The sequence below is a fragment of the Hypanus sabinus genome, chromosome 7 (genome assembly GCF_030144855.1).
Source record: "Hypanus sabinus isolate sHypSab1 chromosome 7, sHypSab1.hap1, whole genome shotgun sequence".
In the NCBI taxonomy this organism is placed as follows: Eukaryota; Metazoa; Chordata; class Chondrichthyes; order Myliobatiformes; family Dasyatidae; genus Hypanus; species Hypanus sabinus.
This window is the reverse complement of record NC_082712.1, coordinates 179,219,689-179,243,661: the sequence shown is the minus strand read 5'-3', so window position 1 is coordinate 179,243,661 and position 23,973 is coordinate 179,219,689. Positions and strand designations below refer to the sequence as shown.

The 23,973-nt window shown below is 46.8% G+C and overlaps 1 protein-coding gene across 1 annotated transcript in view; it reads right to left on the bottom strand.

The window, feature by feature from the left end:
• mrvi1 (murine retrovirus integration site 1 homolog) overlaps positions 1–23,973 on the bottom strand; it is a 619,638-nt gene that overhangs the window by 6,065 nt on the left and 589,600 nt on the right. Inside the window, exons 40-41 of the mRNA XM_059976243.1 lie at positions 4,572–4,714; positions 2,007–2,126 (exon numbers count right to left, since the gene is read on the bottom strand). Of these exons, the coding sequence (XP_059832226.1) occupies positions 2,007–2,126; positions 4,572–4,714 (263 nt within the window). The remainder of the gene's footprint in view (positions 1–2,006; positions 2,127–4,571; positions 4,715–23,973) is intronic.

Below are 23,973 nucleotides of genomic sequence, written 5' to 3'. Positions count from 1 at the left end.
ATTTGTTTCATTGGGTTTATTTATCACATCGAAACATCTAGTACAGTGAAATGTGTTGTTTCTGCCAATGGCCAATGTGGTCCAAGGATATGCCGGGGGCAGCCCACAAGTGTCTCCATACAACCTGTTGCCAACATAGCATGTCCACCATGTTCTGTAGAACAACACAAGCAACAAATAGATTAGATTACCTTTATTTGTCACACGCACGTGGAAACATACAGTGAAATGTGTCGTTTGTGTTCGCCACACAATCTGATGCCAACACAGAATGGCCACATGTGACATACATATTTGGAATGTAGGAGCAAAGCCACGTGCTCACGGGGAGAACATACAAGCTCCCTGCAGACGGTGGCAGGATTTGAATCCCAGTCGGCGATTGCAGGTGCTGTAAAGCAATTATGCTAACTGTTATAATTGCTTTGCCCAGCTCGTCCGGACTAGGACCAGAATCGATGGAAGGAGCATTGTACTACTGGCTCAAGGGACAGGAGGGGAGTGTCAGGGTTCAAAGCTACAATAACCATAGGAAGAGTGGCCAATGCAGGGACAATTAAATAGTAAGATTGATCAACACCTCCACCCACTACTTTATTATTTCCTGTCAGTCACCTGATGTCCAGTCTAGCGTCACTTTATGGACATCCAATCAACCTATGTATATAAGCTATCCTATGCCCTGATGAAGGTCTTGGCCCGGTATGTCGACTATTTACTCTTTTCCATAGACACTGCCTGCCCTGCTGAGTTCCTGCAGCAGTTTGTGTGTGTTGCTCTGGATTCCCAGCGTCTGCAGAGTTTTGTTTTTTAATTATTAGGCATTGGACCATAGAAGTAAGAGCAGAGTTAGAATCAGGCCATCGCATCAGCTCCACCTTTCTTTCATGGCTGATTTATTATCTCTGTCATCTCCATTCTCCTGCCTTCCCCCCGTAACCTTTGACAACCTGAATAACCAAGAACATTTCAAACCTGTTTTAAATATACCCAGTGACTTGGTCTCTACAGCTATCAATGGCAATGAACTCCATAGATTCACCACCCTCTGGCTGAAGAAATTCCTCCTCATCTCTGTTCTAAATGGATGTCCCTCTATTCTGAGGCTGTGTCCTCTGGTGCGAGACTCCCGCACCATACGAAACATTCTCTTCACATTCACTCGATCTAGACCTTTTCAGTATTTGCTAGGTTTTAATTAGATCCCCTGCTGTTCTTCTAAACTTCAGCGAGACCCAGAGCCATCAATTGCTCCTCATACATTAATCTTTTCATTCCTGGGATCATTCTCGTGAACCTCCTCTGGACCCTCTCCAATGGCAGCACATCCTCTGAGATAGAGGGCCCAAAACTGCTCACAATACTCCAAGTGCAGTCTGACCAATGTCTTATAAAGCCTCAGCATCACATCCTTGCTTTTATATTCTAGTCCTCTCGAAATAAATGCTAACATCACATTTGCCTTCCTCACCACAGACTCAACCTGCAAATTAACCTTTAGGGAATCCTGCACGAGACTCCCAAGTCCCTTTGTACCTCTGATTTCAGAATTTTTGGCTATCCAACCTGATTTTTATTAACATTAACTTTTCAAACTTCCAGTAATTTCCCCCCTTCTCTCTCTCTCTCATCTCTTTTTCCATCCCCCATTATGACTGTCCTCCCACCTCGTCTCTTTTCCTCACCTGCCCATCATCTCCTTTGGTGCCTCTCCTTTCCTTTCTCTGATGGTCCACTCTCCTGTCCTGTCAGATTCCTTCTCCAGCCCTTTACCTCTCTACATCACCTGCCAGCTTCTCACCTGTCACCTGGTCTCACCTGTCACCTGCCAGCTTGTACTCCTTCCCCCTTCCTTTTGGGTGCTGATGAAGGGTCTCAGCCAGAAACATTGACTGTTTATTTCCCTCAATAGACGCTGACTTCCGCCAGCATTCTGTCAGCGCGTTACTATCTCACGTATGCTTTGCAGAGGCACACACAGCAGATGCTGGCCGGGGCAGTCTTACCCTTTGTTGAAGGCTTCCTCCTCGATCTTGGCCTTGGTCTCCAGACTGGAGAGGTCAAGGCTAGGCGGACGCACGGTGCCTGCTGCTGTCTGCTCCACCTCTTTATCTCCATTCTGCTTCCTGCAGTGTACACAGGAAACAAGTTCATGTTTAATTATAATTCAACCGTACACAAATATAGCCAAACGAAACAGTGTTACTGCGGGGCCAAGGTGCAAAACACAGAGTTGGAGGGAGACTAGTATCCTAGTGGGAAGGTTTGCTAATGCTGTGGGGGGGGGGGGGCGGGGAGGGTTAAACTACAGTTCTGGAGGTTGGGAAGCAGGGTGCCAGAACAGTTAGTGGAGAGGTTGTGCATATAGACGTGGTTAAAACCTCACACAAAGTCAAGAATCGGATGTTTGAGCATGGTGCAACTGATATCTGAGCTGTGTAGATTTCAATGCAAGAAACATAGAAAACCGACAACACAATACAGGTCCTTCGACTCACAATGCTGTGCCCAACATGTACTTACTTTAGAAATTACCTAGGGTTATCCTTAGCCTTCTATTTTTCTGAGCTCCAAGTACCTATCAAAGAGTCTCTTAAAAGACCCTATCACTTCTGCCTCCATCACCGTCACTGGCAGCCCATTCCACGCATTCACCACTTTCTGAGTAAAAAACTTACCCCTGACATCTTATCTGTACCTACTCCCAGCACCTTAAAACTGTCCCCTCTCGTGTTAGACATTTCAGCCCTGGGAAAAAGCCTCTGACTATCCACACACTCAATGCCTCTCATCATCTTATACACCTCTATCAGATCACCTCTCATCCTCCATTGCTCCAAGGAGAAAAAGCTAAGTTCACTCATAAGGCCTGTCATAAAACCATCCCAGCCTGTCCAGCTTTTCCTTATAATTCCACTCCTAGTGAATCCTGTGAATCCTTCCTGCACCCTCACTCAGTGGGAGACCCATTATCCTTTACCAGTCTGGTCTGGACCATAAGGCACAGGAGCGAAATTAGGCCATTTGGCCCAACAAGTCTGTTCTGCCATTCCACCATGGCTAAATTTATTATCACTTTAGATCCTATTCTAGTGCCTTTTCCCCCATAACTTTAGATGCCCTGACTAATCGAGAACCTTTCAGGCTCCGCTTTAAATATACCCAATGACTTGGCCTCGCAACCATCCATAGTAATGAATTCTACAGATTCACCACACTCTGTCTAAAGAAATTCCTCCTCAGTTCTGTTCTAAAGGGATGTCCCTCCGTTCTGAGGCTGTGCCCTCTGGTCTTAGACTCATCCACTATGGGAAATACCCACTCAACATCTGCTCTATATAGGCCTTTCAATAGATTTCAATGCGATACACCCATTTGGCAAGTACCAGCCCAGAACCATCAAATGCTCCTCATACATTAACTCTTTTATTCCAGGAATCACTCTCGTGAATGTCCTCAGGGCACGTTCCAATGCCAGCACATCTGAAAAGTCTGTCTGTGATTCCAGTCCCAGCAGTCACCAGAACCTCTGGAGTTCCCAGACTCTGGCGCAAGACTCCACCAGAGAGGAGGAAGCAGTGCTACAAAGTGTCCTGGAGATTCCTGGAGCTGGCCTCTGCAAGAATTACTGGGCACTGGAATCCTGCCATTCATCATCGAACCCTTCTGCAGGACAACAGAGGTGGGGAGTGGGCTGTGGGTCAAGAGCATGGTGGCAGAGGTGGCAACATTACTGGGAAAACAGAATCCTACCCAGGAACAGAACTAAGTTCCAGATAGAGTCAGCAGGGGAACAGGTCCTTCAGCCCAACTCATGCCGGTCAAGATGTCAAAATGACCCAGAGCAACACACACACAATGCTGGAGGAACACAGCAGGTCAGGCAGCATCTCTGGCAATGAACAAAGAGTCAACGTTTCAGGCAGAGACCCTTCATAAGGACTGGAAAGGAAAGGGAGGGAATCCTATTTCCCTGCATGTGCCCTCTACCCTTCCAAACATTTCTCATCCATGTACACGTCCAAGTGTCTTTTAAATGTAATTGTTTTTACCTTAACCACTTCCTCTGGAAGCTCATTCATATACCCACTACCCTCATGATCCCTTAAATCTTTCCCCCTCACCTTAAACACGCTCCTTCTAGTTTTCAACTCGCCCTTCTCGGGGGTTAGGACTGTGACCAAATAACCTGCTAGGCCCACTAAAACTTTATAAAAAGCTCTACAAGGTCTCTCCTCAGCCTCCCTCACTCCAGCAAAAACAGTCCCAGCCTGTCCAGTCTTTCCTTATGATTCCAGGCTTCCAGTCCTGGTAACTTCCTCATTAATCACTCCTGCACCTTCTCCATCTTAATCACAACCTTCCTGTAACATGGGTTCAGAACTGCCTGCCCCTCCACCTATCTTCGTATCTTCTGTAAACATTGCATCAAAGCCATCAGTTCTGTCGTCAAAATCGTTGACAGTTACAGATCTCTCTTTATATCTGACTCTCTCCCAGCAGTTCAAAAAGCCACTCATCATCAGGGCAAGCAGGGAGGGATAGGAATGAAGGCCTGGAGCAGGACTCACGTTTCCATGAGGGGTGCCAGCATCGGGCTGGTTCTGCTGGAGCTGCTGGGAACTGTGCTGGTGGTGCTGGTGATGGCTTCCGAGCTGCTGGTGGTGCTGGTGGAGCCTGCAGTGTTGGCTTCAGTGTTATTGTTGGACTCCACCTACAACAGAACAAGAGGAGACTGTTAGTTAGCAACATAAGTACTGAGGCCCAATTGTTATATGCTTTTCTGGTCACCTACCTACAGGGAAGATATTAGAAGAAGCTTTCAAATACCAACAGAAGGCAACTAAAGTCATTAAGCAGGTAAAGATGGAATACAAAAGCAAGCTAGCCAATAATATTAAAGAAGATACCAAAAGTTTCTTCAGATACATGAAATGTAAAAGAGGTGAGAGTGGATATCGGACTGCTGGAAAACGATGATGGAGAGGTGGAAATGGGAGATAAGGAATGAGCGGACAAACTGAATGGTTCCAGGTGTCAGGGGTCATAAAGTGTGTGAAGTTACCATGCCCAGGGAGAAGGTTCTTGGGAAACTGAAAGCTCTGAAGGTTGCTAAGTCTCCTGAACCAGATTGTGTACACCCCAGAGTTTTGAAAGAAGTGGCTGAATAGATAATGGAGGCAATAGTAATGATCTTTCAAGAATCACTATATTCTAGAATGGTTCTGGAAGACTGGATAACTAGAAATGTCACTCCACTCTTCAATATGAGTGAGAGGCAGAAGAAAGGAAATTATAAGCCAGTTGGAGTTGATTATTAAGGATGAGGTCTTGGGTACTTGGAGGCACATGATAAAATAGGCCGTAGTCAGCATGGTTTCCTCAAGGGAAAATCTTTGCCTGAAAAATCTGTTGGAATTCTGTCAAGAAATAACAAGCAAGATGATGTCAGGGCTGCAGAAAAGGTGGACGTCATGCAGGAATTGTCTATGGAGTCTCTGTGGGTGGAGGTTAGGAACAGGAAGGGGTCGATAACTTTACTGGGTGTTTTTTATAGGCCGCCCAATAGTAACAGGCATATCGAGGAGCAGATGGGGAAACAGATCCTGGAGAGGTGTAATAATAACAGGGTTGTAGTGATGGCAGATTTTAATTTCCCAAATATTGATTGTCATCTTCCTAGGGCGAGGGGTTTAGATGGGGTGGAGTTTGTTAGGTGTGTTCAGGAAGGTTTCTTGACACAGTATGTAGATAAACCTACAAGAGGAGAGGCTGTACTTGGTTTGGTACTGGGAAATGAACCTGGTCAGGTGTCAGATCTCTCAGTGGGAGAGCATTTTGCAGATAGTGATCATAATTTTATCTCCTTTACAATAGCATGGGAGAAAGATAGGAACAGACAAGTTAGAAAAGTGTTTAATCAGATTAAGGGGAATTATAAGGCAATCAGGCAGGAAACTGGAGGATTAAATTGGAAACAGATGTTCTCAGTGAAAAGTACAGAAGAGATGTGGCAAATATTCAGGGGATATTTGTGTTGAGCTCTGTATAGGTACTTTCCAATGAGACAGGGAAGTTATAGTAGGGTACAGGAACCGTGGTGTACAAAGGCTGTAATAAATCCAGTCAAGAAGAAAAAAAAAGTTTACAAAAGATTCAGAGAGCTAGGTAATGTTAGAAATCTAGAAGATTATAAGACTACTAGGAAGGAGCTTAAGAAGGAAATTAGGAGAGCCAGAAGGGGCCATGAGAAGGCCTTGGTGGGCAGAATTAAGGAAAACCCCAAAGCATTCTACAACCACGTGAAGAGCAAAAGGATAAGTCCTGAAAGAATAGGACCTATCAAATGTGACAGTGGGAAAGTATGTATGAAACCGAAGGAAATGGCAGAGGTACTTAATGAATACTTTCCTTCAGTATTCACTACGGAAAAGATAAGTGATTGTAGTGATGACTTGCAGCAGACTGAAAAGCTTGAGCATGTAGGTATTAAGAAAGAGGATGTGCTGGAGCTTTTGGAAAGCATCAAGTTGGATAAGTCACTGGGATCGAACAAGATGTGCCCCAGGCTACTGTGCGAAGTGAGGGAGGAGATTGCTGAGCCTCTGGCAATGATTGTTGCATCATCAGTGCGGATGGGAGAGGTTCCCAAGGATTGGAGGGTTGAGGATGGTGTTCCTTTATTCAAGAAAGGGAGTAGAGATAGTCCAGGAAATTATAGACCAGTGAGTCTTACCTCAGTGGTTGGTAAGTTGATGGAGAAGATTCTGAGAGGCAGGATTTATGAACATTTGGAGAGGTATAATATGATAAGGAGTAGTCAGCATGGCTTTGTCAAGGGCAGGTGGTGCCTTACGAGTCTGATTGAATTTTTTGGGGATGGGAATATTCACATTGATGAAGGAAGAGCAGTAGATGTAATGTATATGGGTTTCAGCAAGGCATTTTATAAGGTACCCCATGCAAGGTTTATTGAGAAAGTAAGGAGGCATGGGATCCAAGGGGATATTGCTTTGTGGATCCAGAACTGGCTTGCCTACAGGAGGCAAAGAGTGGTTGTAGACGGGTCATATTCTGCATGGAGGTCGGTCGCTAGTGGAGTGCCTCAGGGATCTGTTCTAGGACCCTTACTCTTTGTGATTTTCATAAATGACCTGGATGAGGAAGTGGAGGGATGGGTTAGTAAGTTTGCTGATGACACAAAGGTCGGAGGTGTTGTGGATAGTGTGGAGGGCTGTTAGAGGTTACAGTGGGAAATTGATAGGATGGAAAACTGGGCTGAGAAGTGGCAGATGGATTTCAACCCAGTTAAGTGTGAGGTTGTTCATTTTGGTAGGTCAAATATGATGGCAGAATATAGTATTAATGGTAAGACTCTTGGCAGTATGGAGGATCAGAGGGATCTTGGGGTCCGAGTCCTTAGGATGCTCAAAGCAGCTGTGCAGGTTGACTCTGTGGTTAAGAAGGCGTACGGTGTATTGACCTGCATCAATTGTGGAATTGCATTTAGGAGCCAAGAGGTAATGTTACAACGAAAGGGGACCCTGGTCAGACCCCACTTGGAGTACTGTGCTCAGTTCTGGTTGCCTCACTACAGGAAGGATGTGGAAGCCATAGAAAGGGTGCACAGGAGATTTACAAGGATGTTGCCTGGATTGGGGAGCATGCCTTATGAGAATAGGTTGAGTGAACTCGGCCTTTTCTCCTTGGAGTGATGGAGGATGAGAGGTGACCTGTTGGAGGTGTATAAGATGATGAGAGGCATTGATCGTGTGGATAGTCAGAGGCTTTTTCCCAGGGCTGAAATGTCTAACACGAGAGGGGACAGTTTTAAGGTGCTGGGAGTAGGTACAGATAAGATGTCAGGGGTAAGTTTTTTACTCAGAGAATGGTGAATGCGTGGAATGGGCTGCTGGCAATGGTGGTGGAGGTGGATACGATAGGATCTTTTAAGAGGCTTTTAGATAGGTACATGAAGCTTAGTAAAATAGAAGGCTATAGGCAAGCCTAGTCATTTCTAAGGTAGGGATGTGTTTGGCACAACTTTGTGGGCCGAAGGGCCTGTATTGTGCTGCAGGTTTTCTATGTTTCTACAGACAAAGGAGAATCAGTTGATGTTGTGTACTTGGATTTTCGGGAGGTCTTTGACAAGGTGCCATGCATGAAGCTATGAACCCAGGGTGTTTCACAAAAAAATTCTAGCATAGATAAAGCAGTGAATGATTGGCAGGAGGCAAAGAGTGGGAATAAAGGGAGCCTTTTCTGTTTAGCTGGTGGTGACTATTGGTTTTCCACAGGGGTCTGTGTTGAGACCAATTCTTTTTTCATTATATGTCAATGATTTGGATGAAATTGATAGATTTGTTGCAGTTTGCAGACAAAATGAAAATAGGTGGAGGGGCAGGTAGTTTTGAGGAAGTAGAGAGACTACAGAAGGCCTTAGATAGATTAAGAGAATGGGCAAAGAAATGGCAGATGGAATACAGTGCCGGGAAGTGTATGGTCATGCAATTTGACAGAAGAAATGAAAGAATTGACTATTTTCTAAATGGAAAAATACAAAAAACTGAGATGTAAAGGGACTTAGCAGTCCTTGTGCAGGTTAATTTGCAGATTGAGTCTGTGGTGAGCAAGGCAGGTGCAATGTTAGCATTCATTTCAAGAGGATTAGAATACAAAAGCAAGAATGTAATGTTGAAACTTTATAAAGCACTGGTGAGGCCTCACTGGGAGTATTGTGACAGTTTTGGGCCCCTTAGAAAGGACGTTCTGAAACTGGACAGGGTTCAAAGGAACTTCACAAAAATGTTCCAGGAATGAATGGTTTCTCATATAAAGAGTGTTTGATGGTTCTGGGCCTGTATTCACTGCAATTAGGGGTGACCTCATTGAAACGGTGAAAGGCTTTGATAGAGTGGATGTGGAGAGGAAGTCTCCTACGGTGGGAGAGTCTAAGACCAGAGAATGCAGTCTCAGTACAGAGGGAAGACATTTTAGAACAGAGATAAGGAGAAATTTCTGTAGCCAGAGAGTGGTGAATATGTGGAATTTCTTGCCAGAGGTAACTGTGCAGGCCAAGTGTTTACGTATATTTAAGACAGAAGTTGATAGATTCTCGATTAGTCAGGACATGCAGGGATGCTGGGAGAAGGCAGGAAAGTGAGGCTGAGAGGAAGAATGAATCAGCCATGATGAAATGGCAGAGCAGACTTGACGAGCAAGTGGCCTGATTCTGCTACTCTGTCTTACGGTCTTACATCAATAAATTGAAAGAGTGCAGAGAAAATCTACAAGGATGTTGTTTGGACCTGAAGACTCAAGTTTTAGGGAAAAATTGAAAAGGTTAGACTTAATTCCTTGGAATGTAGCAGAATGTGAGAGATTTTATTGAGGTATACAAAATTATATAGATAGGTATAGGGTTTGGGTTAGGATTAGATAGGGTTAGAGCTATTGATAGGGGTATCGGGTTTGGGTTAGGGTTAGATAGGGTTAGAGCTATTGATAGGGGTATAGGGTTTGGGTTAGGGTTAGATAGGGTTAGAGCTATTGATAGGGGTATAGGGTTTGGGTTAGGGTTAGATAGGGTTAGAGCTATTGATAGGGGTATCGGGTTTGGGTTAGGGTTAGATAGGGTTAGAGCTATTGATAGGGGTATAGGGTTTGGGTTAGGGTTAGATAGGGTTAGAGCTATTGATAGGGGTATAGGGTTTGGGTTAGGATTAGATAGGGTTAGAGCTATTGATAGGGGTATCGGGTTTGGGTTAGGATTAGATAGGGTTAGAGCTATTGATGGGGTATCGGGTTTGGGTTAGGGTTAGATAGGGTTAGAGCTATTGATAGGGGTATAGGGTTTGGGTTAGGATTAGATAGGGTTAGAGCTATTGATAGGGGTATAGGGTTTGGGTTAGGGTTAGATAGGGTTAGAGCTATTGATAGGGGTATAGGGTTTGGGTTAGGATTAGATAGGGTTAGAGCTATTGATAGGGGTATCGGGTGTGTGTTAGGATTAGATAGGGTTAGAGCTATTGATAGGGGTATAGGGTTTGGGTTAGGGTTAGATAGGGTTAGAGCTATTGATAGGGGTATCGGGTTTGGGTTAGGATTAGATAGGGTTAGAGCTATTGATAGGGGTATCGGGTTTGGGTTAGGATTAGATAGGGTTAGAGCTATTGATAGGGGTATCGCGTTTGGGTTAGGGTTAGATACGGTTAGAGCTATTGATAGGGGTATAGGGTTTGGGTTAGGATTAGATAGGGTTAGAGCTATTGATAGGGGTATCGGGTTTGGGTTAGGATTAGATAGGGTTAGAGCTATTGATAGGGGTATCGGGTTTGGGTTAGGGTTAGATAGGGTTAGAGCTATTGATAGGGGTATCGGGTTTGGGTTAGGGTTAGATAGGGTTAGAGCTATTGATAGGGGTATAGGGTTTGGGTTAGGGTTAGATAGGGTTAGAGCTATTGATAGGGGTATAGGGTTTGGGTTAGGATTAGATAGGGTTAGAGCTATTGATAGGGGTATCGGGTTTGGGTTAGGGTTAGATAGGGTTAGAGCTATTGATAGGGGTATCAGGTTTGGTTTAGGATTAGATCGGGTTAGAGCTAATGATAGGGGTATAGGGTTTGGGTTAGGATTAGATAGGGTTAGAGCTATTGATAGGGGTATAGGGTTAGGGTTAGGGTTAGATAGGGTTAGAGCTATTGATAGGGGTATAGGGTTTGGGTTAGGGTTAGATAGGGTTAGAGCTATTGATAGGGTAAATGCTTTCCCACTGTGGTCAGGTGAAACTACAATTAGAAGTCATGGGTTAAAAGTGAAAGGTGAAACATTTAAGGGGAACACAAGGGGGACTTCTTCTCTCAGAGGGTGGTGAGAATGTGGAATCAGTTGCCCACCAATTGTTGAATGTGGGTTTGATTTCACCATCTAAGAGAAGTTTGGATAGGTACGCGGATAAAAGGGGTGTGGAAGGCTATGGTCTAGGTACAGGTCTAGGCAGATTAACGTTTTAGCATGGTCTAGATGGGCTGAAGTGCCTGTTTCTATGTTTCTACAAAACTTTCAATGGTGCATTTTACATCTTTGGGAAGTCTATGAATCAGTTTTTGTGAAGAAGTGGGTGGTAATGTATAAAAAGTGAGTGGACAGCTGTGCACAGCATTAGGGTTAGGGTTAGGGTTAGTGGACAGCTGTGCACAGCAAGCTCCTGGAAGGTGTTAGCAAAGATAAAATGGGTGCAGATGCTGCAAATAAAGAATAAAGAAGAGTTAAAATGTTGCAGACTCTCAAGCATCAGTCAGCAGCTGTGGAGAGGAAACCGGAAAGATTTTGATTTTGAGCATCGACAGTTCATCTCTTCATACAGAATCTGTTTAGTAAGTAATGTGACAAAGTGTATTTCAGTGTCCAATTTGTACTGGTGGAGGGATAAATGTAGATGTCGGGGGGCCAAAACCCTCCCTCTTCTTTAAACTGTGTCTGCCCCATGGAATAGATCTGCTTTATGGCCCTACTGAGGGGACAGATTGTGTTGTGTCCAGATTGTTGGCTCTCAAACATACAACTGGTTAGTGCATGTCACAGAGCACAGATATGGGCTGTTCAGCCCGACAGTCCAGTCCGACCCATCTAGTCCCAATGTCCTGCATTTGGCCATATCCTTCCAGGCCCCTTCACTCCACGAAGCTATCCAAATGCTTCTTAAATGGTGTCAGTGTTCCTGTCTCACTCACTTCCCCGGCAGCTCGTTCTGTCTACACACCACCCTCTGTGAGAAAACAGTGACACTCACGTTCCCTTTAAAACGTACCCCTCTCTCCCCAGGTCTATTCCCCTACTGCCTTACCCTGGGGAAAAGACAGTGTTTGTCCACCTTATCTATCCCCCTCATAACTTCAAACATTTCTATTATGTCAACCATCATTAAAAGCTTCAAAGGCTCATTTATTATCAAAGTATACAACTCTCAAATTCTTTAATTCTCCAGGCAGCAGTGAAAGCAAGAAAGAAAAAAAAGGGAACATGATTATCAACCCCCAAATTCCCCCTCCCCACAAAAACGGAATGAAAATGGAACAGGCACATCATCCCCCAAATCCCCCCACCCTCTCCCCACAAAAACAGAACAAAAATGGAAGAAGCTCATCAACCCCCAAATCCGCTCTCCCTCTCCCCACAAAAACAGAATGAAAATGGAGCAGGTACATCAACCCCCAAATCCCCCCTCCCTCTGCCCACAAAAACAGAACGAAAATGGAACAGGCTCATCAACCCCCAAATCCCCCCTCCCTCTCCCCACAAAAACAGAACGAAAATGGAACAGGCTCATCAACCCCCAAATCTCCTCCCCACAAAAACAGAACGAAAATGGAACAGGCTCATCAACCCCCAAATCCCCCCTCCCCACAAAAACAGAACGAAAATGGAACAGGCTCATCAACCCCCAAATCCCCTCCCCACAAAAACAGAACGAAAATGGAACAGGCTCATCAACCCCCAAATCCCTCCTCACTCTCCCCACAAAAACAGAACGAAAATGGAACAGGTATATCAACCCCCAAATCCCCCCTCCCTCTGCCCACAAAAACAGAACGAAAATGGAACAGGCTCATCAACCCCCAAATCTCCCCTCCCTCTCCCCACAAAAACAGAACGAAAATAGAACAGGCTCATCAACCCCCAAATCTCCTCCCCACAAAAACAGAACGAAAATGGAACAGGCTCATCAACCCCCAAATCCCCCCTCCCCACAAAAACAGAACGAAAATGGAACAGGCTCATCAACCCCCAAATCCCCTCCCCACAAAAACAGAACGAAAATGGAACAGGCTCATCAACCCCCAAATCCCTCCTCACTCTCCCCACAAAAACAGAACGAAAATGGAACAGGTATATCAACCCCCAAAGCCCCTCCTCACAAAAACAGAACGAAAATGGAACAGGCTCATCAACCCCCAAATCTCCTCCCCACAAAAACAGAACGAAAATGGAACAGGCTCATCAACCCCCAAATCCCCTCCCCACAAAAACAGAACGAAAATGGAACAGGCTCATCAACCCCCAAATCCCTCCTCACTCTCCCCACAAAAACAGAACGAAAATGGAACAGGTATATCAACCCCCAAAGCCCCTCCTCACAAAAACAGAACGAAAATGGAACAGGCTCATCAACCCCCAAATCCCCTCTCCCCACAAAAACTGAACGAAAATGCAACAGGCTCATCAACCCCCAAATCCCCCCTCCCCACAATAACAGAACGAAAATGGAACAGGCTCATCAACCCCCAAATCCCTCCTCCCTCTCCCCACAAAAACAGAACGAAAATGGTACAGGTACATCAACCCCCAACGCCCCTCTCCCTCTCCCCACAAAAACAGAACGAAAATGGTACAGGTACATCAACCCCCAAATCCCCACCCCACAAAAACAGAATGAAAATGGACCAGGCTCATCAACCCCCAAATCTCCTCCCCACAAAAACAGAACGAAAATGGACCAGGCTCATCAACCCCCAAATCCCCTCTCCCTCTCCCCACAAAAACAGAATGAAAATGGAACAGGTTCATGAACCCCCAAATCCCCTCTCCCCACTAAAACAGACCGAAAATGGAACAGACTCATCAACCCCCAAATCCCCCCTCCCTCTCCCCACAAAAACAGAACGAAAATGGAACAGGCTCATCAACCCCCAAATCCCCCCTCCCTCTCCCCACAAAAACAGAATGAAAATGGAACAGGCTCATCAACCCCTGAATCCCATCTCCCCACAAAAACAGAACGAAATTGGCACAGGTACATCAACCCCCACATCCCCCCTACCTCTCCCCACAAAAATAGAATGAAAATGGAACAGGCTCATCAACCCCCAAATCCCCTCTCCCCACTAAAACAGACCAAAAATGGAACAGACTCATCAACCCCCAAATCCCCCCTCCCCACAAAAACAGAACGAAAATGGAAGAGGCTCATCAACCCCCAAATCCCCCCTCCCACTCCCCACAAAAACAGAATGAAAATGGAACAGGCTCATCAACCCCCAAATCCCTCCTCCCTCTCCCCACAAAAACAGAACGAAAATGGAACAGGCTCATCAACCCCCAAATCCCCCCTCCCTCTCCCCACAAAAACAGAATGAAAATGGAACAGGCACATCATCCCCCAAATCCCCCCACCCTCTCCCCACAAAAACAGAACAAAAATGGAAGAGGCTCATCAACCCCCAAATCCCCTCTCCCTCTCCCCACAAAAACAGAATGAAAATGGAGCAGGTACATCAACCCCCAAATCCCCTCCCCACAAAAACAGAACGGAAATGGAACAGGCTCATCAACACCCAAATCCCCCCTCCCTCTCCCCACAAAAACAGAATGAAAATGGAACAGGCTCATCAACCCCCAAATCCCCTCCCCACAAAAACAGAACGGAAATGGAACAGGCTCATCAACCCCCAAATCCCTCCTCCCTCTCCCCACAAAAACAGAACGAAAATGGAACAGGCTCATCAACCCCCAAATCCCCTCTCCCCACAAAAACAGAACGAAAATGCAACAGGCTCATCATCCCCCAAATCCCCTCCCCACAAAAACAGAACGAAAATGGTACAGGTACATCAACCCCCAACGCCCCTCTCCCTCTCCCCACAAAAACAGAACGAAAATGGTACAGGTACATCAACCCCCAAATCCCCACCCCACAAAAACAGAATGAAAATGGACCAGGCTCATCAACCCCCAAATCTCCTCCCCACAAAAACAGAACGAAAATGGACCAGGCTCATCAACCCCCAAATCCCCTCTCCCTCTCCCCACAAAAACAGAATGAAAATGGAACAGGTTCATGAACCCCCAAATCCCCTCTCCCCACTAAAACAGACCGAAAATGGAACAGACTCATCAACCCCCAAATCCCCCCTCCCTCTCCCCACAAAAACAGAACGAAAATGGAACAGGCTCATCAACCCCCAAATCCCCCCTCCCTCTCCCCACAAAAACAGAATGAAAATGGAACAGGCTCATCAACCCCTGAATCCCCTCTCCCCACAAAAACAGAACGAAATTGGCACAGGTACATCAACCCCCACATCCCCCCTACCTCTCCCCACAAAAATAGAATGAAAATGGAACAGGCTCATCAACCCACAAATCCCCTCTCCCCACTAAAACAGACCGAAAATGGAACAGACTCATCAACCCCCAAATCCCCCCTCCCCACAAAAACAGAACGAAAATGGAAGAGGCTCATCAACCCCCAAATCCCCCCTCCCTCTCCCCACAAAAACAGAATGAAAATGGAACAGGCTCATCAACCCCCAAATCCCTCCTCCTTCTCCCCACAAAAACAGAACGAAAATGGAACAGGCTCATCAACCCCCAAATCCCCCCTCCCTCTCCCCACAAAAACAGAATGAAAATGGAACAGGCATATCATCCCCCAAATCCCCCCACCCTCTCCCCACAAAAACAGAACAAAAATGGAAGAGGCTCATCAACCCCCAAATCCCCTCTCCCTCTCCCCACAAAAACAGAATGAAAATGGAGCAGGTACATCAACCCCCAAATCCCCTCCCCACAAAAACAGAACGGAAATGGAACAGGCTCATCAACCCCCAAATCCCCCCTCCCTCTCCCCACAAAAACAGAATGAAAATGGAACAGGCTCATCAACCCCCAAATCCCCTCCCCACAAAAACAGAACGGAAATGGAACATGCTCATCAACCCCCAAATCCCTCCTCCCTCTCCCCACAAAAACAGAACGAAAATGGAACAGGCTCATCAACCCCCAAATCCCCTCTCCCCACAAAAACAGAATGAAAATGGAACAGGCTCATCAACCCCCAAATCCCCTCTCCCCACAAAAACAGAATGAAAATGGAACAAGCTCATCAACCCCCAAATCCCCGCTCCCCACAAAAACAGAACGAAAATGGAACAGGCTGATCAACCCCCAAATCCCTCCTCCCTCTCCCCACAAAAACAGAACGAAAATGCAACAGGCTCATCATCCCCCAAATCCACTCTCCCTCTTCCCACAAAAACTGAACGAAAATGCAACAGGTACATCAACCCCCAAAGCCCCTCTCACTCTCCCCACAAAAACAGAACGAAAATGGTACAGGTACATCAACCCCCAAATCTCCCCACAAAAACAGAACGAAAATGGACCAGGCTCATCAACCCCCAAATCTCCCCACAAAAACAGAACGAAAATGGACCAGGCTCATCAACCCCCAAATCTCCCCACAAAAACAGAACGAAAATGGACCAGGCTCATCAACCCCCAAATCCCCTCTCCCCACTAAAACAGACCGAAAATGGAACAGACTCATCAACCCCCAAATCCCCCCTCCCTCTCCCCACAAAAACAGAACGAAAATGAAACAGACTCATCAACCCCCAAATCCCCCCTCCCTTTCCCCACAAAAACAGAACGAAAATGGAACAGGCTCATCAACCCCGAAATCCCCTCCCCACAAAAACAGAACGAAAATGGAACAGGCTCATCAACCCCGAAATCCCCTCCCCACAAAAACAGAATGAAAATGGAACAGACTCATCAACCCCCAAATCCCCCCTCCCTCTCACCACAAAAACAAAATGAAAATGGAACAGGCTCATCAACCCCCAAATCCCCCTTACCTCTCCCCACAAAAATAGAATGAAAATGGAACAGGCTCATCAACCCCTGAATCCCCTCTCCCCACAAAAACAGAACGAAATTGGCACAGGTACATCAACCCCCACATCCCCCCTACCTCTCCCCACAAAAATAGAATGAAAATGGAACAGGCTCATCAACCCCCAAATCCCCCCTACCTCTCCCCACAAAAATAGAATGAAAATGGAACAGGCTCATCAACACCCAAATCCCCCTTACCTCTCCCCACAAAAACAGAATGAAAATGGAACAGGCTCATCAACCCCCAAATCCCCTCTCCCCACAAAAACAGAAAGAAAATGGAACAGGCTCATCTACCCCCAAATCCCCTCTCCCCACAAAAACAGAACGAAAATGGAACAGGCTCATCAACCCCTGAATCCCCTCTCCCCACAAAAACAGAACGAAATTTGCACAGGGACATCAACCCCCAAATCCCATCTCCCTCTCCCCACAAAAACAGAACGAAAATGGAACAGGCTCATGAACCCCCAAATCCCCTCTCCCCAGTAAAACAGACCGAAAATGGAACAGACTCATCAACCCCCAAATCCCCTCCCCACAAAAACAGAACGGAAATGGAACAGGCTCATCAACCCCCAAATCCCTCCTCCTTCTCCCCACAAAAACAGAACGAAAATGGAACAGGCTCATCAACCCCCAAATCCCCTCTCCCCACAAAAACAGAATGAAAATGGAACAGGCTCATCAACCCCCAAATCCCCTCTCCCCACAAAAACAGAATGAAAATGGAACAGGCTCATCAACCCCCAAATCCCCTCTCCCCACAAAACAGAATGAAAATGGAACAGACTCATCAACCCCCAAATCCCCCCTCCCTCTCCCCACAAAAACAGAATGAAAATGGAACAGGCTCATCAACCACCAAATCCCCCCTCCCCACAATAACAGAACGAAAATGGAACAGGCTGATCAACCCCCAAATCCCTCCTCCCTCTCCCCACAAAAACAGAACGAAAATGGTACAGGTACATCAACCCCCAAATCCCCCCTCCCTCTCCCCACAAAACAGAATGAAAATGGTACAGGTACATCAACCCCCAAATCCCCACCCCACAAAAACAGAATGAAAATGGAACAGGCTGATCAACCCCCAAATCCCTCCTCCCTCTCCCCACAAAAACAGAACGAAAATGGTACAGGTACATCAACCCCCAAATCCCCACCCCACAAAAACAGAATGAAAATGGACCAGGCTCATCAACCCCCAAATCTCCTCCCCACAAAAACAGAACGAAAATGGACCAGGCTCATCAACCCCCAAATCCCCTCTCCCTCTCCCCACAAAAACAGAATGAAAATGGAACAGGTTCATGAACCCCCAAATCCCCTCTCCCCACTAAAACAGACCGAAAATGGAACAGACTCATCAACCCCCAAATCCCCCCTCCCTCTCCCCACAAAAACAGAACGAAAATGGAACAGGCTCATCAACCCCTGAATCCCCTCTCCCCACAAAAACAGAACGAAATTGGCACAGGTACATCAACCCCCAAATCCCCTCTCCCTCTCCCCACAAAAACAGAACGAAAATGGAACAGGCTCATGAACCCCCAAATCCCCTCTCCCCACTAAAACAGAACGAAAATGGAACAGACTCATCAATCCCCAAATCCCCCCTCCCCACAAAAACAGAACGAAAATGGAAGAGGCTCATCAACCCCCAAATCCCCCCTCCCTCTCCCCACAAAAACAGAATGAAAATGGAACAGGCTCATCAACCCCCAAATCCCCTCCCCACAAAAACAGAACGGAAATGGAACAGGCTCATCAACCCCCAAATCCCCCCTACCTCTCCCCACAAAAACAGAACGAAAATGGAACAGGCTCATCAACCCCCAAATCCCCTCTCCCTCTCCCCACAAAAACAGAATGAAAATGGAACAGGTTCATGAACCCCCAAATCCCCTCTCCCCACTAAAACAGACCGAAAATGGAACAGACTCATCAACCCCCAAATCCCCCCTCCCTCTCCCCACAAAAACAGAACGAAAATGGAACAGGCTCATCAACCCCTGAATCCCCTCTCCCCACAAAAACAGAACGAAATTGGCACAGGTACATCAACCCCCAAATCCCCTCTCCCACTCCCCACAAAAACAGAACGAAAATGGAACAGGCTCATGAACCCCCAAATCCCCTCTCCCCACTAAAACAGAACGAAAATGGAACAGACTCATCAATCCCCAAATCCCCCCTCCCCACAAAAACAGAACGAAAATGGAAGAGGCTCATCAACCCCCAAATCCCCCCTCCCTCTCCCCACAAAAACAGAATGAAAATGGAACAGGCTCATCAACCCCCAAATCCCCTCCCCACAAAAACAGAACGGAAATGGAACAGGCTCATCAACCCCCAAATCCCCCCTACCTCTCCCCACAAAAACAGAACGAAAATGGAACAGGCTCATCAGCCCCCAAATCCCCTCTCCCCACAAAAACAGAATGAAAATGGAACAGGCTCATCAACCCCCAAATCCCCTCCCCACAAAAACAGAACGGAAATGGAACAGGCTCGTCAACCCCCAAATCTCCTCCCCACAAAAACAGAACGAAAATGGACCAGGCTCATCAACCCCCAAATCCCTCCTCCCTCTCCCCACAAAAACAGAACGAAAATGGAACAGGCTCATCAGCCCCCAAATCCCCTCTCCCCACAAAAACAGAATGAAAATGGAACAGGCTCATCAACCCCCAAATCCCCTCTCCCCACAAAAACAGAATGAAAATGGAACAAGCTCATCAACCCCCAAATCCCCCCTCCCCACAATAACAGAACGAAAATGGAACAGGCTGATCAACCCCCAAATCCCTCCTCCCTCTCCCCACAAAAACAGAACGAAAATGCAACAGGTACATCAACCCCCAAATCCCCTCTCCCTCTCCCCACAAAAACAGAACGAAAATGGAACAGGCTCATGAACCCCCAAATCCCCTCTCCCCACTAAAACAGACCGAAAATGGAACAGACTCATCAACCCCCAAATCCCCCCTCCCCACAAAAACAGAACGAAAATGGAAGAGGCTCATCAACCCCCAAATCCCCTCCCCACAAAAACAGAACGGAAATGGAACAGGTACATCAACCCCCAAATCCCTCCTCCCTCTCCCCACAAAAACATAACGAAAATGGAACAGGCTCATCAACCCCCAAATCCCCTCTCCCCACAAAAACAGAATTAAAATGGAACAGGCTCATCAACCCCCAAATCCCCTCTCCCCACAAAAACAGAATGAAAATGGAACAGGCTCATCAACCCCCAAATCCCCCCTCCCCACAATAACAGAACGAAAATGGAACAGGCTGATCAACCCCCAAATCCCTCCTCCCTCTCCCCACAAAAACAGAACGAAAATGGTACAGGTACATCAACTCCCAAATCCCCACCCCACAAAAACAGAATGAAAATGGACCAGGCTCATCAACCCCCAAATCTCCTCCCCACAAAAACAGAACGAAAATGGACCAGGCTCATCAACACCCAAATCCCCTCTCCCTCTCCCCACAAAAACAGAATGAAAATGGAACAGGTTCACGAACCCCCAAATCCCCTCTCCCCACTAAAACAGACCGAAAATGGAACAGACTCATCAACCCCCATATCCCCTCTCCCCACAAAAACAGAATGAAAATGGAACAGGCTCATCAACCCCCAAATCCCCTCTCCCCACAAAAACAGAATGAAAATGGAACAGGCTCATGAACCCCCAAATCCCCTCTCCCCACAATAACAGAACGAAAATGGAACAGGCTCATCAACCCCCAAATTCCTCCTCCCTCTCCCCACAAAAACAGAACGAAAATGGACCAGGCTCATCAACACCCAAATCCCCTCTCCCTCTCCCCACAAAAACAGAATGAAAATGGAACAGGTTCACGAACCCCCAAATCCCCTCTCCCCACTAAAACAGACCGAAAATGGAACAGACTCATCAACCCCCATATCCCCTCTCCCCACAAAAACAGAATGAAAATGGAACAGGCTCATCAACCCCCAAATCCCCTCTCCCCACAAAAACAGAATGAAAATGGAACAGGCTCATTAACCCCCAAATCCCCTCTCCCCACAATAACAGAACGAAAATGGAACAGGCTCATCAACCCCCAAATTCCTCCTCCCTCTCCCCACAAAAACAGAACAAAAATGGAACAGGTTCATGAACCCCTGAATCCCCTCTCCCCACAGAAACAGAACGAAAATGGAACAGGCTCATCAACCCCCAAATCCCCTCCCCTCAAAAACAGAATGAAAATGGAACAGGCTCATCAACCCCCAAATCCCCTCCCCATAATAACTGAATGAAAATGGAACAGGCTCATCAACCCCCAAATCCCCCCAAATCTCCTCCCCACAAAAACAGAACGGAAATGGAACAGGCTCATCAACCCCCAAATCCCCTCCACACAAAAACAGAACGAAAATGGAACAGGTACATCAACCCCCACATCCCCTCCCCACAAAACAGAAGGAAAATGGACCAGGCTCATCAGCCCCCAAATCTCCTCCCAACAAAAACAGAACGAAAATGGACCAGGCTCATCAACCCACAAATCCCCTCTCCCCACTAAAACAGACCGAAAATGGAACAGACTCATCAACCCCCAAATCCCCCCTCCCTCTCCCCACAAAAACAGAATGAAAATGGAACAGGCTCATCAACCCCCAAATCCCTCCTCCCTCTCTCCACTAAAACAGAACGAAAATGGAACAGGCTCATCAACCCCCAAATCCCCCCAAATCTTCTCCCCACAAAAACAAAACTAAAATGGAACAGGCTCATCAACCCCCAAATCCCCTCCCCACAAAAACAGAATGAAAATGGAACAGGCTCATCAACCCCCAAATCCCCTCTCCCCACAAAAACAGAATGAAAATGGAACAGGCTCATCAACCCCCAAATCCCCTCTCCCCACAAAAACAGAATGAAAATGGAACAGGCTCATTAACCCCCAAATCCCCTCTCCCCACAATAACAGAACGAAAATGGAACAGGCTCATCATCCCCCAAATCCCCTCTCCCTCTTCCCACAAAAACTGAACGAAAAAGGAACAGGCTCATCATCCCCCAAATCCCTCCTCCCTCTTCCCACTAAAACAGAACGAAAAAGGTACAGGTACATCAACCCCCAAATCCCCTCCCCACAAAAACAGAACGAAAATGGACCAGGCTCATCAACCCCCAAATCTCCCTACAAAAACAGAACGAAAATGGACCAGGCTCATCAACCCCCAAATTCCTCCTCCCTCTCCCCACAAAAACAGAACAAAAATGGAACAGGTTCATGAACCCCTGAATCCCCTCTCCCCACAAAAACAGAACGAAATTGGCACAGGTACATCAACCCCCACATCCCCCCTACCTCTCCCCACAAAAATAGAATGAAAATGGAACAGGCTCATCAACCCCCAAATCCCCCCTACCTCTCCCCACAAAAATTGAATGAAAATGGAACAGGCTCATCAACCCCCAAATCCCCCCTACCTCTCTCCACAAAAACAGAACGAAAATGGAACAGGCTCATCAACCCCCAAATCCCCCCTACCTCTCCCCACAAAAATAGAATGAAAATGGAACAGGCTCATCAACCCCCAAATCCCCCCTACCTCTCCCCACAGAAACAGAACGAAAATGGAACAGGCTCATCAACCCCCAAATCCCCTCCCCTCAAAAACAGAACGAAAATGGAACAGGTACATCAACCCCCACATCCCCTCCCCACAAAAACAGAACGAAAATGGACCAGGCTCATCAACCCCCAAATCCCCTCTCCCCACTAAAACAGACCTAAAATGGAACAGACTCATCAACCCTCAACTCCCCCCTCCCTCTCCCCACAAAAACAGAATGAAAATGGAACAGGCTCATCAACCCCCAAATCCCCCCTCCCTCTCCCCACAAAAACAGAATGAAAATGGAACAGGCTCAGCAACCCCCAAATCCCCTCTCCCCACAAAAACAGAATGAAAATGGAACAGGCTCATTAACCCCCAAATCCCCTCTCCCCACAATAACAGAACGAAAATGGAACAGGCTCATCAACCCCCAAATCCCTCCTCCCTCTCCCCACAAAAACAGAACGAAAATGCAACAGGCTCATCATCCCCCAAATCCCCTCTCCCTCTTCCCACAAAAACTGAACGAAAAAGGAACAGGCTCATCATCCCCCAAATCCCTCCTCCCTCTTCCCACTAAAACAGAACGAAAAAGGTACAGGTACATCAACCCCCAAATCCCCTCCCCACAAAAACAGAACGAAAATGGACCAGGCTCATCAACCCCCAAATCTCCCTACAAAAACAGAACGAAAATGGACCAGGCTCATCAACCCCCAAATTCCTCCTCCCTCTCCCCACAAAAACAGAACAAAAATGGAACAGGTTCATGAACCCCTGAATCCCCTCTCCCCACAAAAACAGAACGAAATTGGCACAGGTACATCAACCCCCACATCCCCCCTACCTCTCCCCACAAAAATAGAATGAAAATGGAACAGGCTCATCAACCCCCAAATCCCCCCTACCTCTCCCCACAAAAATTGAATGAAAATGGAACAGGCTCATCAACCCCCAAATCCCCCCTACCTCTCTCCACAAAAACAGAACGAAAATGGAACAGGCTCATCAACCCCCAAATCCCCCCTACCTCTCCCCACAAAAATAGAATGAAAATGGAACAGGCTCATCAACCCCCAAATCCCCCCTACCTCTCCCCACAGAAACAGAACGAAAATGGAACAGGCTCATCAACCCCCAAATCCCCTCCCCTCAAAAACAGAACGAAAATGGAACAGGTACATCAACCCCCACATCCCCTCCCCACAAAAACAGAACGAAAATGGACCAGGCTCATCAACCCCCAAATCCCCTCTCCCCACTAAAACAGACCTAAAATGGAACAGACTCATCAACCCTCAACTCCCCCCTCCCTCTCCCCACAAAAACAGAATGAAAATGGAACAGGCTCATCAACCCCCAAATCCCCCCTCCCTCTCCCCACAAAAACAGAATGAAAATGGAACAGGCTCAGCAACCCCCAAATCCCCTCCCCACAAAAACTGAACGAAAAAGGAACAGGCTCATCATCCCCCAAATCCCTCCTCCCTCTTCCCACTAAAACAGAACGAAAATGGTACAGGTACATCAACCCCCAAATCTCCCTACAAAAACAGAACGAAAATGGACCAGGCTCATCAACCCCCAAATTCCTCCTCCCTCTCCCCACAAAAACAGAACAAAAATGGAACAGGTTCATGAACCCCTGAATCCCCTCTCCCCACAAAAACAGAACGAAATTG